General features: G+C 38.3%; 1 protein-coding gene across 7 annotated transcripts in view; it reads right to left on the reverse strand.

The window, feature by feature from the left end:
• Positions 1 to 8,133: 8,133 nt before the first annotated feature.
• pknox2 (pbx/knotted 1 homeobox 2) overlaps positions 8,134 to 12,969 on the reverse strand; it is a 278,966-nt gene continuing 274,130 nt past the window's right edge. For all 7 annotated transcript variants that reach the window (XM_039764132.1, XM_039764129.1, XM_039764131.1 and 4 more), the window contains one exon: positions 8,134 to 9,092. In XM_039764132.1, the coding sequence (XP_039620066.1) occupies positions 8,851 to 9,092 (242 nt within the window). In that variant the 3' untranslated portion in view covers positions 8,134 to 8,850. The remainder of the gene's footprint in view (positions 9,093 to 12,969) is intronic.

Here is a 12,969-nt window from a genome sequence, read left to right on the forward strand (position 1 = left end):
AGATGAGATGGTCAGGGATAGACTAGTGTTTGGCACAAACTCAGCGAAAGTGCGAGAGAAACTTTTAAGTGCCGGGTCTTAGCTAACATTAAATAAAGCCATGGACATCGCAAGATCGCACAAGATAGCACAAGCACAGCTGAGAACCTTCGATGCATGTACTTCGAGCGGCTCACATGGGCTGACTGTGAATGCAGTACGCACACAAAAAGCAAGACCTCCAAAGAGCGCTGAACAAAAAACGCATTACACAATTGAGAAGGCAGCAAAATGAATATGAAGCAAGTGACGCATACAAGCATATTCATAAGTGCAGGTACTGCAGAAACAAAGCACACAGTGAAAAAAGTCAATGCCCAGCTAAAGGAAGACAGTGTTAAAAATGTGGTAAATTGAACCACTTCGCTAAATTTTGCAGGACTGGGAAAGGTAGACCCGTGCATGCAGTGTGTGATGTCTCAGATAAAGAGGAAGACGAGCTGTTTATTGATGCAGTAAGAAAGGAACAACCCTCTGAAGCTGAACAAGCCTTTGTAGACATATCAATAGGAAAGCAAGGTGTAAAGCTTAAGTTTAAATTAAGTTCATAGATACGCTGCCGCTAAATATTCGCAGGCAAATCCACAACTTAATACCGGGAATGCCTGTTAAACATCTTAGATTCACGAGTACCGATTTGGGAAGTGAACACTTCGATGAATGAAACCTGTTATCTTTACAACGGTTGACAAACACGGAATATAACTTGAACACAACACATCCTCCAAATACGAACCTTATTGAAAGAAATAATGATAATCAAATCCTTGATGACAGCAACACTCGTAACAGTCACAAAACAATTACATTGACAATCATGTTACATTATTTTTAAAATATTTCCTTTTCTTTTTCATAACTTCTTTAACACACTACTTCTCCGCTGCAAAGCGCGGGTATTTTGCTAGTTCATAATAAAACAGACATATTTAACATTTAATTTTAGAACTCATCAATATTAATTGATAGCAAAAGGTTATTTCAGATGGAATTAGTAATGTTCCTTTACCTTCATTCTACCTTAAAAAAATAATTCATTAATTGACTGAAAATAGAAGTAGAGCTATGGAAACTGCAATCCAACTTAGACTTCCTATGTGCCATTTGGCAGACTCAGCCATCACCTTGATATGGAAATGTTTTAACTTCTTGGGCAAATTCAGTGAACACTAATGGTTACCGTATTCCCTCACTGAAGAGTGCTGTTTTGGAATGACTATTTACTGCAATGTTTGAACTTCATAAAATAATTTAACAATCTCTGACTCTTAAAAATAATTACAGGGATTAACATTTATTGCATACTTTGTACTTCAGAAAATAAACATGACCTTCTTTGTATAGTAACATAGTGCTTAGTACTGTCATCCAACTGCTCTGAGGTCCTAGGTTCAGCTTCTGCCCCTTATGCTTAGAACTACAAAGAAGGGTTCCAGCACAACACAATATGGGTTGATGGGAGTTTATAAAAGTAGCTGAGTGCAAAATTACAACAATTTTTTTTGTTTAACCATCCAGTGTAATGCAGAGAAGCAGTAATAGAATCTAACACAATATTTTCAAATCTGCTTATAAAATTCAAGGACATGTGAACCTAGGGACTATCCCAAAAGCTGTGGCAAAAAGGCAGGAACTAACCCTGCACGGGATGACAGGTTATTAAGTGTGGCAGATGGCCGGGACCCATGCCCAGTCAGGACGCCCCTTTGACACTGGATCTGGGGGAGCAGTAATGGGATGCACACTACGTTCCCCGGAACACTTGTTGGCAGCCCCCCTGGGTTGCATCAGGGCCAATAGTTTGGAACACCCAAGCTCATTCCTGTTGGGCTTCATGGCCACCATCAGGGGAAGCTGCATGGCTTAACGAGCCCATGTGGGCTGGACTGCAGCCACACCCGGACGTGCTGCCTGAAGTAGGTCAACGAGCACCTGGAGCCTGCAGCCACTACTCTAGGTGCCAGAGTCGGGACGACGACGACGATGAAGAAGAAGCTGCCTGGGAGGAGGAGTAGTGGAGGAAGAAGAGTGTTGTTTGGGGTGTTTTTACTTTTGGGTGTTTTGGGACTGTGTTGGGCCTGTGGGACATGGGGAAGCCATGCCCCATGGCTGAAGAAAAATAAAAGTTCTTTTTGTTTATTTTACACGTGCCCCCATTGTCAGACTGTGTCGGGTCGACGCCTATATAGTGCCATTGCCACATAAGTTATAGTGAATAAAGACTGTTGAATATAAATGACAAAATCTGATGCTCACCTTCTGCATAATGTGTTAATGAACAGGACATTGGTAGTCTTATGTTCAGTTCTGACCATCATGCCATAAAAAAACTACCCATAGAAACTGTGAAAAAAGAGCAATCAAGCACATTCCTGGACTAAAGTCCTGTCCTGTGCTGATAGGCAAAGGGGATTGATTCTTTTCAGTCTTGTACACTAAAGATTGCACATGCTTCAAGATTTTGATAGAACAATAAAGAGGTATTGTGGTGGGCTGGCGCCCTGCCCGGGGTTTGTTTCCTGCCTTGCGCCCTGTGTTGGCTGGGATTGGCTCCAGCAGACCCCCATGACCCTGTAATTAGGATATAGCGGGTTGGATAATGGATGGATGGATGGATAAAGAGGTAGAATATCAAATAAAGTTCTATCTATCTATGTATCTATCTATCTATGTATCTATCTATCTATTTATCTATCTATCTATCTACAAAAAGCTTTCAAGAATCACTTGTTGAAGCACAAAACAAAGTAAATTTAGTGGTCAAAAAAGATTAATGAAGGTTCCAACGCTAACATCTTCTAAGAAGCTACTGTGCTTTTAGCTTCCCCTAATGCTAATAAGAAAAAGTTGAGAGATTTGAGAAGGAGATTTGAAGCAAGGATGTCAAGAGCTGTACTCAATTATCTTTTTTAAGTGACCAGTGACCTTTCATCAATGGTTTAATTTCAATATCAGGAGCTTTGATCTATTTTAAATAAGTAAAAAAGATTTGTAGGCTATCAATCGCATTATCTGCAGCTGATAATGCACCATATCTTTAACTGTAAGCCACAGTGACAGTGTACTTCTAAATGCACAGTACCATATTAGTTGCAGATGCAACAACTTCCCTTTTTTAAACAGGACTTGAAATATCTATCAATATCTTGTGACTATTTATATTGTAATAGACTTTATTTTAGCTGTGCAGAGTGTACAGTTTGCATTATTTAGATTATACCTTAGGTGTAAATTACAGTACCTATAAAAAATATTTCCCCTTTTGGAAGTTTTTTGTTATACAACATTGATTCCCAATGGATTTAATTTGGCTTTTCTGACACTGATCAATACAATACACAATTTCTGAAAATGGCCTAAATTAATTACAAATGTAAAACACACAATAATAATTTGCCTGAGTGTTTACCCCTTTAATGACAAGCCTAAATTATTACTAGTGCAGCCAACTGGTTTTAGAAGTCACAGAATTCGTTACATGGAGATCACCTGTCTGTAGTCATGGGGTTTCAGTTGATTGTAGTATAAATGCATCTGTATCTGAAAGGCCCAGTTTGTAGTGAGTCAGTATCATGTCCTAACCTACACAAAAAGACAAAAAGAACTGTCCAAGCAACTCTGTGAAATGGGGATTGAAAAACACTAGTCAGGGCATGGAGACAAGAAAATACCCAAGTCATTGAATTTCCCTTGGAATACAGTTAATTCAATCATTAAGAAACTGAAAGAGTATAGCATAGCTGTAAATTTGTGCAATCATGAAAGAAGATGATTAGTGAGGTGGGCCACCAAGAAATCTACAATTCTGATGGAATTACAAGCTACAGTAGAAAGGTTTGGAGAGATTGTACATTTAACAACTGTTGCCTTGGTACTTCACCAGTCACATCATTATGGGAAAGTGGCAAAAAGAAGGCCACTGTTAAAAAAACAAAAAAACAGATCACAATATCTTGGCTGGAGTTTGACAAAAGCCATAATGGAGACTGAAGTCAGCTACATGGAGGTTCGATGGACTGATTAAAACCAAAATTTAGCTTTTTGACTATCAGACATGTTTGATGTAAGCTAAACACTCTCCCATCGTTGTAGTGGCAGCATTGTGCTGTGGGGATGTTTCTATCCAGCAAACCCTGTAAGACTTGAGCGGGTAATACAAATCCAGCAAAATAGAGGAAATTTGTAGAGGAAAACCTGATGCAGTCTACAAAACACCTGTGTCTTGGGAAAAGATTTTTGAAAATACTATAACAGCCCCAAGCATAAAGCCAAAGCTACACAGGAACTGCTCAAAAACAACGTTAAAATCTTGGAGTGGCCTAGTCAAAGTCCAGATCGCAATTCAATTGAGAATTTGTGGTTGAACTTGAAAACAGGTTTTCACTTATGATGCCTATGCAACCGGACAGGGCGTGAGCAATTTTTTAGCAATTTAGCCTGTGTGGTGGATGGCCAGGGCCCTTACCTAGCCGGGATGACTGCAGATTGCAAAGACCGGGGGAAAGAGCGAGCTCAGGGCATTATCTCCCTGGGAACACTAGAGGGCAGCCCCCTTGGGTTGCTGTGGCACCACAGACTCCGACAGGGTTTCATGGAAGTTGGAGTTTGGTAGAGCCCCGTTGGGTCCCATGGGTGCCGCCAGGGGGTGCTGTAGGAAATGTGAAGCCCTTTATTGTAGCACTTATGCCACACCTGAAAGTGCTGCTGGAAAGAGAATACGGTACACCTGGAGCACTTCCAGGTGTTCTATAAAAGGAGCTGCCTCACTTCATTCGAAAGCCAGAGACTGGAAGAAGGGAGGCAAACTTTGGCGGGAGGAGTGGAAGGAAAGAAAAGAAAGAAGAAACAGTGTGTTGTGTGCTGTTTGTTGTACTGGTGAACTGTGCTGAGCAAGTGCCAAATGAGTGTTTCCCACAAGAAAAAATGTAAAAAAGTGTGCTGAAGTTATGTCCTTTGTCTGTCAGTTTTCGGTTTGGGAGCTGTAATCACAGGCACAGGCATGGCCTGATTTATGAACAGTGTCTATTTATACATTATTGATTTGAAAGATGCTCCACATCTGTTATCTCAATGGCATTTTAGGGTGATAAGCTTTAACAGTACTCATACATTTATATTTTTCACTTACCATTTGCTTTGCATGGCTATCATAATATTAATCTGCTCCATGGATAAATTAGCACCCTTCCCAGACAGAAAAAAAGCTCTTTGCATCACAGCGGAATGTTCATGCAAAGTTTTAACTTTTGACAAACAGTTGCAGGTCATGCTTCTTCAACTCGCTACAGTGCTGCTTGGCCTAATCCGCCAAAGCTGTGCAGTTTTGATTTTTTCATGTGAAAATCTTGAAATAAATATGACACACGTTTACTAGTTTGTAGGAAAGATGCTAATATCATCTCCAAAGGTAACCAATGCACTCCTACTGTAATTGAAACAGAAACCGTCTTACAAAATTATAGAAATAATTCTAAGTATTGCCTCATTCAGGATGACTTTGCTCCCCATGACACCCATGTATTTTGCAACATGACTACATCTCCTAATTTAAAAAGCAAAATGCTGCTTAACTCCTGTGGGTTATCTTGTATAATTAATTGGACTGGCCTAATATCTAAAAATTGGCCAGGTCTTGCTGTCTTTGCCTTAATGCTGTCATGCCTGGGCTCTTAATCAATCAGATGCTGCCTTCTATGTTTGTTTGCACCACTGGCCAATTCCTAGCCAAGTTTCCACTTGCCTTATTTCTAAATTGTATTTGCATAATCTGTTAATCCTTTGCCTAAACAACAGCAGCCATTGTTCCTGTTCTATCTGTGTAGCCAGTTCTGTTTTGGAAAAGGCAGCTTTGTAGTCTACCATTAAACTGAAACTCTCCATCTATCTTGTGTTTTTTACCTGCCATACATGATTGGTGCTTGTTAGAAAGTTTGAATTCCTGGGTTGAACTTTGTCATCTTCTGTTTTTTAAGATTGTGTTTTTTATTTGCAATGTTTGTTAAAAGTGCACACAGCTTATGAATGAGAACACTTCTGAAAAACTCTTTAGAATATTTCAGACACACAATAGTAGGAATGGTCTTATTTTTCTCAAACCCCCCCTTTATATTGTATATACAATATAGCCTCACAGTGAACTACAATTCCAACAGTTGGCTACTGCAGTCCACACAAAGTTTAGAAATTGCTGTTTTTTTTTTCATTTTAACCAAAAAAAATACCAAAATAAACTGTATATCACATTTTAGTTTCAATGATTAATCATTATGATAAAAATGAACTTGTTTTAACAAGCAATTTTAATGACATCCTCCCACTTACTCCTATGCAGGACCTTTTTTAAGAAATCACAAGTGACAGAAAAAGAAAATAGACATTCATCTAAAGATTAAATCAGTAAGCCAACTGTTGTACATTTTAAGGTCTCATTTGTATCGTGGAATGTTTTCCTGGCACACCAAGACAAATATTAAAGTTAACAAGAAAGGAGTAAAAACATAACAAAAAAGATAAATTACTGTTTATATATTTTAAACATTCAGAATTTCTTTATTGGAAATTTTGCGTTTTTAAATAAGTTCCCAGCAATCAAGTCTCATTTATTTTCTGTGCTTTTGAATTTCATTGCAGCCTATAACATAATGGCAACGTGTCCAACCAAGGGGGCCCTGCCCGCTTGAAATAAGGCCCATAACATCTGCTTGTCATCCACTGTGAGCGGCGGTCCAAAGCAGACCTGAACACGTAAAGCACTTCCAACGTTTTGTGGCTGTGGCAGTTCTGAGGCAAATGTGTAATCCATAATCCAATGCTCTCACAAATGAGAGACTGACAGGATCTGAAGGAGAAAGGTCTTGATTGACCAATGTTGCTGCAGTTCAGTTTTTAATCATTTTAAACATTAAGTGTAACAATGTCTATGGAGAAATATTTCAGACAAAATTAAATAAATTAATAAATAAATAAAAGAAATATGAAATGTGACAATAAATAAAAACACAATGATACATAAGCATAAATAATTAAATATTTCATGACATGTTTCTGTTGCTTTTTTCTTTATGTATGTATTTAATTGTTTTGTGTATTTATTTCAGTGACCCTACATGTAACAAGGAATACTCCTTGAAATGAAAACTGTCATTAACATCCATCACAGTTGAGTGGGCAAGCTCTAATGCTTAAGCCTGTTTTTTGATTGGTAAAGTGGATGCTTAAAGTCATGAGTATGCATGTCTGTGGCAGATACGAGTGTAAAGAAATAGTTGCCTAGACTTGTGGGATAAAGCCGTTACTTCAATTCAAGAAGCTCTGAATTCATCGGGAGTCTTCATCTGAAGTGTCTGCTGTAAATGGGTACTTAATGGCTGATGACTTATGTCTATTCTGTCAAAAACAGATCGATTAAAACACAGTAGGAATCAAAAACATTTCATGGCACATTTAATTATATATGCCCCAAATACTGTATTTACTGTCACATTTCAAAAAGCATTTATTTATTTTTGTCCGAAATATCCCTCCACAGATGCCAGCCTAAAAGAAAGATAAACTGATATTCATTAGAAATGTTGGGAATGGAAAGATGAAAAGATGACAGCACATTATCGGTTAGTCAGCAATGTGACTAGATGACAATCTAATTCAGGTGTTTGATTTGGGTGAATGAGGAGTCCAATGGGCTCATTGGTCTAGTTATGGTTAAAAAGATAATGCTGGGCTACTGGTAGCTAGTAAGTTAGTAATACTATGGTTGACTTTTCCAGCATTGGCCGACTAATGTGGTAATTAGGACTATGTCCAGGGGGCTGGCACTGGTTCCCTTGTTAAAATTTTAAGGCCCTGATTTGGGAATATTGACCACTAGGATTAGGCCAGAGAGGTTGTCTGTTTTTTTAATACCAATTGGTCCAGGGCTCAGTCATAGTGTGTGTGATGCCTTCAGTGGAAAAAAATAATATCATGCAGAAATAAAAACTAAAACCAGAAACCAGTCAGCTGACTTTACAAAGAACATTCAGTGAATCTGTGCAAACAGAAAAAAAGAGCTTCTTCACGCCAACACACGCACACACGCTGGAGAAGAGGTGCTTCATTTGCATTTTTGTTTGTTTGTTCCTACAGTTGAAACATATAAAATAAAACAGAAAAATGTCTTTCACAGTCTATGGAGCCTCCAAATGAATCTGTATCTTCAGTGTCTTTTAAAGTCCCCAAGCCCTGCATCCATCCAGTTTGCAACCTTTGTTTTCACTTACATTGCCAGTCTGATTGAGATGAAGGGCAGAAACCTTGTTTTGCATGTTTTGGGTTACTTGTTGCTCTTACTGACTGTTCCAGTCATCTTTCATGTGCCCTTACAACTTTGTTGTGATTTTTTGCTCTTTTTTATCAGAACTGAGTTTCATTCAAGACAAAAAAGCACTTTCATTTTGACCCTATACTCTCAGTATAGTTCAAATCTGTGAGACAGGGTGTTTTTTTTATTTTTGATTAAATTCAAGACAAGGGCAGTAGGCCAATTTTCTGGATTTGTTTGTTGATAGACAGAGCAAGTCAATAGTCCAGTCTTTTAATTTTTATACTAAATAAAACACGGCTTCTGTCACTGCCATTTTGCATTACAATAATTGAATCGTCCTCAAAGTCAAGGTATTTTTTTTAATATGCAAAATCTTTTCTGATCATGGTGATTTTGTAAAGAATGACGAGGAGAGTCTTCATGTCCCTCATGTCCTTGTGGTTCAGACTAAACCCATGCTTGGGACACCACACCTCATTCCTCTCCCCCACTGGAACCCAAGTCCTGCTTTACTCCAAAGACTCATTGTGCTCCAAGCTCAGGTCACCCACTGCGCTAGCATGCAACTGCTGCCGATGCTCTTCTTCCTCCTCCTCATCCTCTTCCTCCATCTCCTCTTCCTCTTCATCCTCATCCTCTTCCTCTGTGCCATCGAGTGAATCTTCCCCACCACCACCCAACATGGCTTGCTGCATTGCTAGCGTTGCAGAGTCAGATGAGAGAGGCTGCAAGTTGTCCATCGTCAAAGTACCTAAATGAGTAAAATCAGACAAAAATCAAATGAAAAATGTAAGCAAAGTCCTTTTCTTCCTGAAAGCTAACATTTCTCTCCATCTCCATTACTATGGATTAATAAAATATGATTATCCTGATTTGCCTGTAAGACAAAAAATAAACACAAAACTCAGCTGTCCTAATAATGTCATTTAACTAAACTCACAGGCTGTAGCTCATTTTCAGTGCCACTGTTTGCCCTGCCATGCCCTCTTGTGGTCTACACAATCAGTTATGAAACAGAAATGGGGAACACTGGTCAATTCACTTTATTTATATGTACAGTAGCTTACTTTTAGAAAAAATCTTAACATAAAATTCTCGGCAAGTTAAGGATGCCAGGTTTCTCAATATTTAAGCTATGCTGTCTAATCATTGTACTCTGTTTTTTATTCAAATGAAACATCACTTCTGCAACAATAACATGGGGATGCAAATTTCAGGATATATAATTCCAAATAATTCCAGATTTTACATACATGTTAGTACATTTTTCTTCAAACAAAGAACCACAGACATATGGGATAACTTACCACATAGTGTGGTAGACAGTTAGGCCTTTGGCCTTACAGATATATTGATAACCACACAAAATACTACTCTCTGGAAGCAGTCACTGTAGGACTTTGAATCCTGAAATATCTGACAATGATTTGTACTAAAATACTACCTACACAATATATAAAAATGAAACTCAATGCTAGCTCAGTTTTCTCTGGTTCTCAGTCGTCTCTTTCATACTGGCAAAGGAGGAAGTCATGTATATGACAGTATATAAAAGAAGAGGTTTGTTTGGGTTATAAATCCTGCCATGAGGACATAAGAGGATAAGTAACCCTGCACATCACATGGGATGTTTGTTTCTCTGCCTAAAGGGAGATAAGAGATAGAAAGGCAAAATTGAGATCTGGCAAGAGACAATCAAGACCTCCTGATCATCTGGAGTGTAGTGCTGTGTCCCTACCTGGGAAAGGTATCCAAATGGTGTGGATATTGTTTACGTGCTGAGATGCACTGACATGCTGACATCATCCATGCAAATGAAAAAGAAGCAGCAGAGAGATGTTGTTATATATTTTGCTTCTAAAAACTGTGTTTTGGTTGCTGCTAAGGAGTTGTGCAGGAATTTATAAAGCTTTTTTTCCCTTTAGAAGGATTTTTTGCTTTTTTTTTTGCCCACACAGGAGCAAAAGCAGCTGGATGTTTAGGGGTGCATTTGGAAAAGTTACTGGTTATGTGTACTTGTTCTCATTATTTGTATACAACGTGGCATCGGCAGCAGTAAGCAGCAGTAGCTAACACTGGCATCTCTGTAAGTAAATAACTGGCATTGTAGCAATTAATAGGTATAAGTATCAGAAACAGCAATTCCTTAGTGGGGAAAAAAGGCAGTGGCTGACTTCGAAAAGGTAAAAAGCAGGTGGCTAGCATTATGACACCGATTACGCACAAGCACCTATAGGAGTAGACAAGATAGTAAGATTCATCAGGAGAGTACAGCAGTTAAGAAAATGACAGCATAAGGGTTCATTATTATGAAGAGATACAAACAATGTGAGTGGAGAGCTTTTAAGTAAAGAATAACAGGAAAGCAAACAGAAAAAATAAAGTTAACCTAAAAGAAGAACAAACAGCAGGCAGTCTAGGGGGAGAAAATTACAGGAGCTTAAGAGGTCAGAAAGTGTAAAATAACTGTAGCAGTCCTTTTATCAGATTTTTTGGGCTTAATTTTTTTTATTGTTTAAGTTAAATCAAAAATTTAATTCAAAAAAAGTTCAGCAGTTTTAGTAACCCAAAGTCAAATTTTAATAATGAGGTAGTGATATTTAGGGATTCAGTCATTAGGACTGAAGCACAGGTTTGCTCCATAGACATAGAGTCTTGCACTGTGTGTTGCCTTCTGGGTGCACAGGTGAGAGACCTCCCTGGAAGGGTGGATACACTCTTGCCCAGAGCAGGGGTTGATCCAGTTGTAATTGTCCATGTTGGAACAAATTACACAAATAAGGGTAGTTTGTCAGGAGTTAGGTCCTAGGCTCAGGAGCAAAACTGATAAGTTAGTCTTATCCGAAGCTCTGTCTGTGCCACGTGCGAGTTTAGGTAAGATTGAGGAGATTTGAAGGCCTAATGTGCCGCTGAGGCACCAATATGTTGGGGAGGTGGATGAGTAGGTTAGTCGAGGATTGTTTAAACTAGGTATGGGGAGGGCAGGGAGTTTTGGACACGCCAGATTTAGATCTGAAATGGAGGAACAAACAATAGTGTTAAAATAAAAATGCATACAAGTAACACATTAAAAATAGCTTGCCTTAATGCTAGGAGTATCAAAACTAAAAATTAACTCAGTTGGAGTAAGTATGTAACATAGCATAATTATGATATTATAGCAATAATGGAAACCTGCTAAATAACAAAGATGGGGATGAGTATAACATAGAGGGATATACATTTTTAGGACAGAAAAGGAGGTGGGGTTGCTGTTTATGTCAAACAGAATTTAAATGCAAGATGAGCCCCATCTTCGTGATGACATGTGTCTTTGTCTGGAATGCTTTAAGGAAAGAGCTCTTATTTAGAAATGTGTTATAAACTGCTCAAAGCAGACTGGCTGACGATTCCAATACACATCTTTTTAGTAATATACTAAAGGTAAATTTACAGGAAGATACTGTATTATAGTCAAGGGGGACTACCTGAACATTAACCTGGGATAGCCTTGCAAATAATGCTTCTCAACAGCAGGAGTTTTTAGAAGTAACTGGTGACTGTTTTTTGACACAGTATGTTAAATCACAAACGTTAGGGAAGACTGCCTAGATTTAGTATTTCGTAATAATCAGGAGAGAATTGAGGGTGTAGAGGTGATTGAACCACTAGGGTCAAGTGACCATATATAATACAGTTCTCTGTGTTTTGGAACAGATGTGGACAAATTTTGAGCAGATGTGGCAGTGACTAAGGAGGATAGAATGGAGTAAATTTTTAAGTGTGGAGACAGTTGAGGAACAAGGAACAGGTTTAAAAACGTTTTACATGTAATGCTGGACAGGAACATACCTAAATTTGAAATTAGTAGGAAATTATTTAAAAGTCTGCAGTGGTTGAGAAAGAATTAAAAAAGAAGCTGCAAAGGAAAAAAAAAACATGTATAAGGGTTATAAGACAAATTAATTCAAATGTGAACTGTAGGGATTATGAGAACATGAGGGCAACCATTAAGAAGGATATTAGGGAGGCTAAGAGACAGCTAGAGAGGAGTATAGCAGGTGAAAGATGACCCAAAGAAATTCTTTCAGTATTTGAGTAGTAGAAGAACAGTCAAGGTGGAGGTGAAGTACATCAAGAATAGTAAAGAGAAATTAAAAAGTACAGACAGTGAAATAGTGTATGCTCTAAACTAGCACTTATCTGAGGTCTTTACATATGAGGAAGTAGATAACCTCCTGCCAGTAAAAGGGACTACTACTAAAGACGTACTGTGTGATTTAGAAATTGTAGAGGGAGAAGTACTGCTTAAATTATATAGGCTGAAATTAAACAAATCTCCAGGACCAGATAATATTTACCCTCAAGTTTTTAAGGAGGTTAGCAAGTACATACATAAACCCTTGACAAATACTTTTAGGAAGTTGCTGCACATTGCAGAATTTCCAAAGAACTGGAAAATGGCAAATATTATCCTGTTTTATATAAAGGGTGACTGGGCAGATCCAAGCAGCTAGAGGCCAGTAAGGTTAATGTGCATTACATGAAAATTAATGAAGGGAATTATTAAGGATATGATTGAGCAACACATGGCAAGAACAGGAGTTTTAGTGAATAGTCACAGTATGGGTTCAGAAGAGGGAGTTCAT

The sequence above is a fragment of the Polypterus senegalus genome, chromosome 9, assembly GCF_016835505.1.
Source record: "Polypterus senegalus isolate Bchr_013 chromosome 9, ASM1683550v1, whole genome shotgun sequence".
In the NCBI taxonomy this organism is placed as follows: Eukaryota; Metazoa; Chordata; class Cladistia; order Polypteriformes; family Polypteridae; genus Polypterus; species Polypterus senegalus.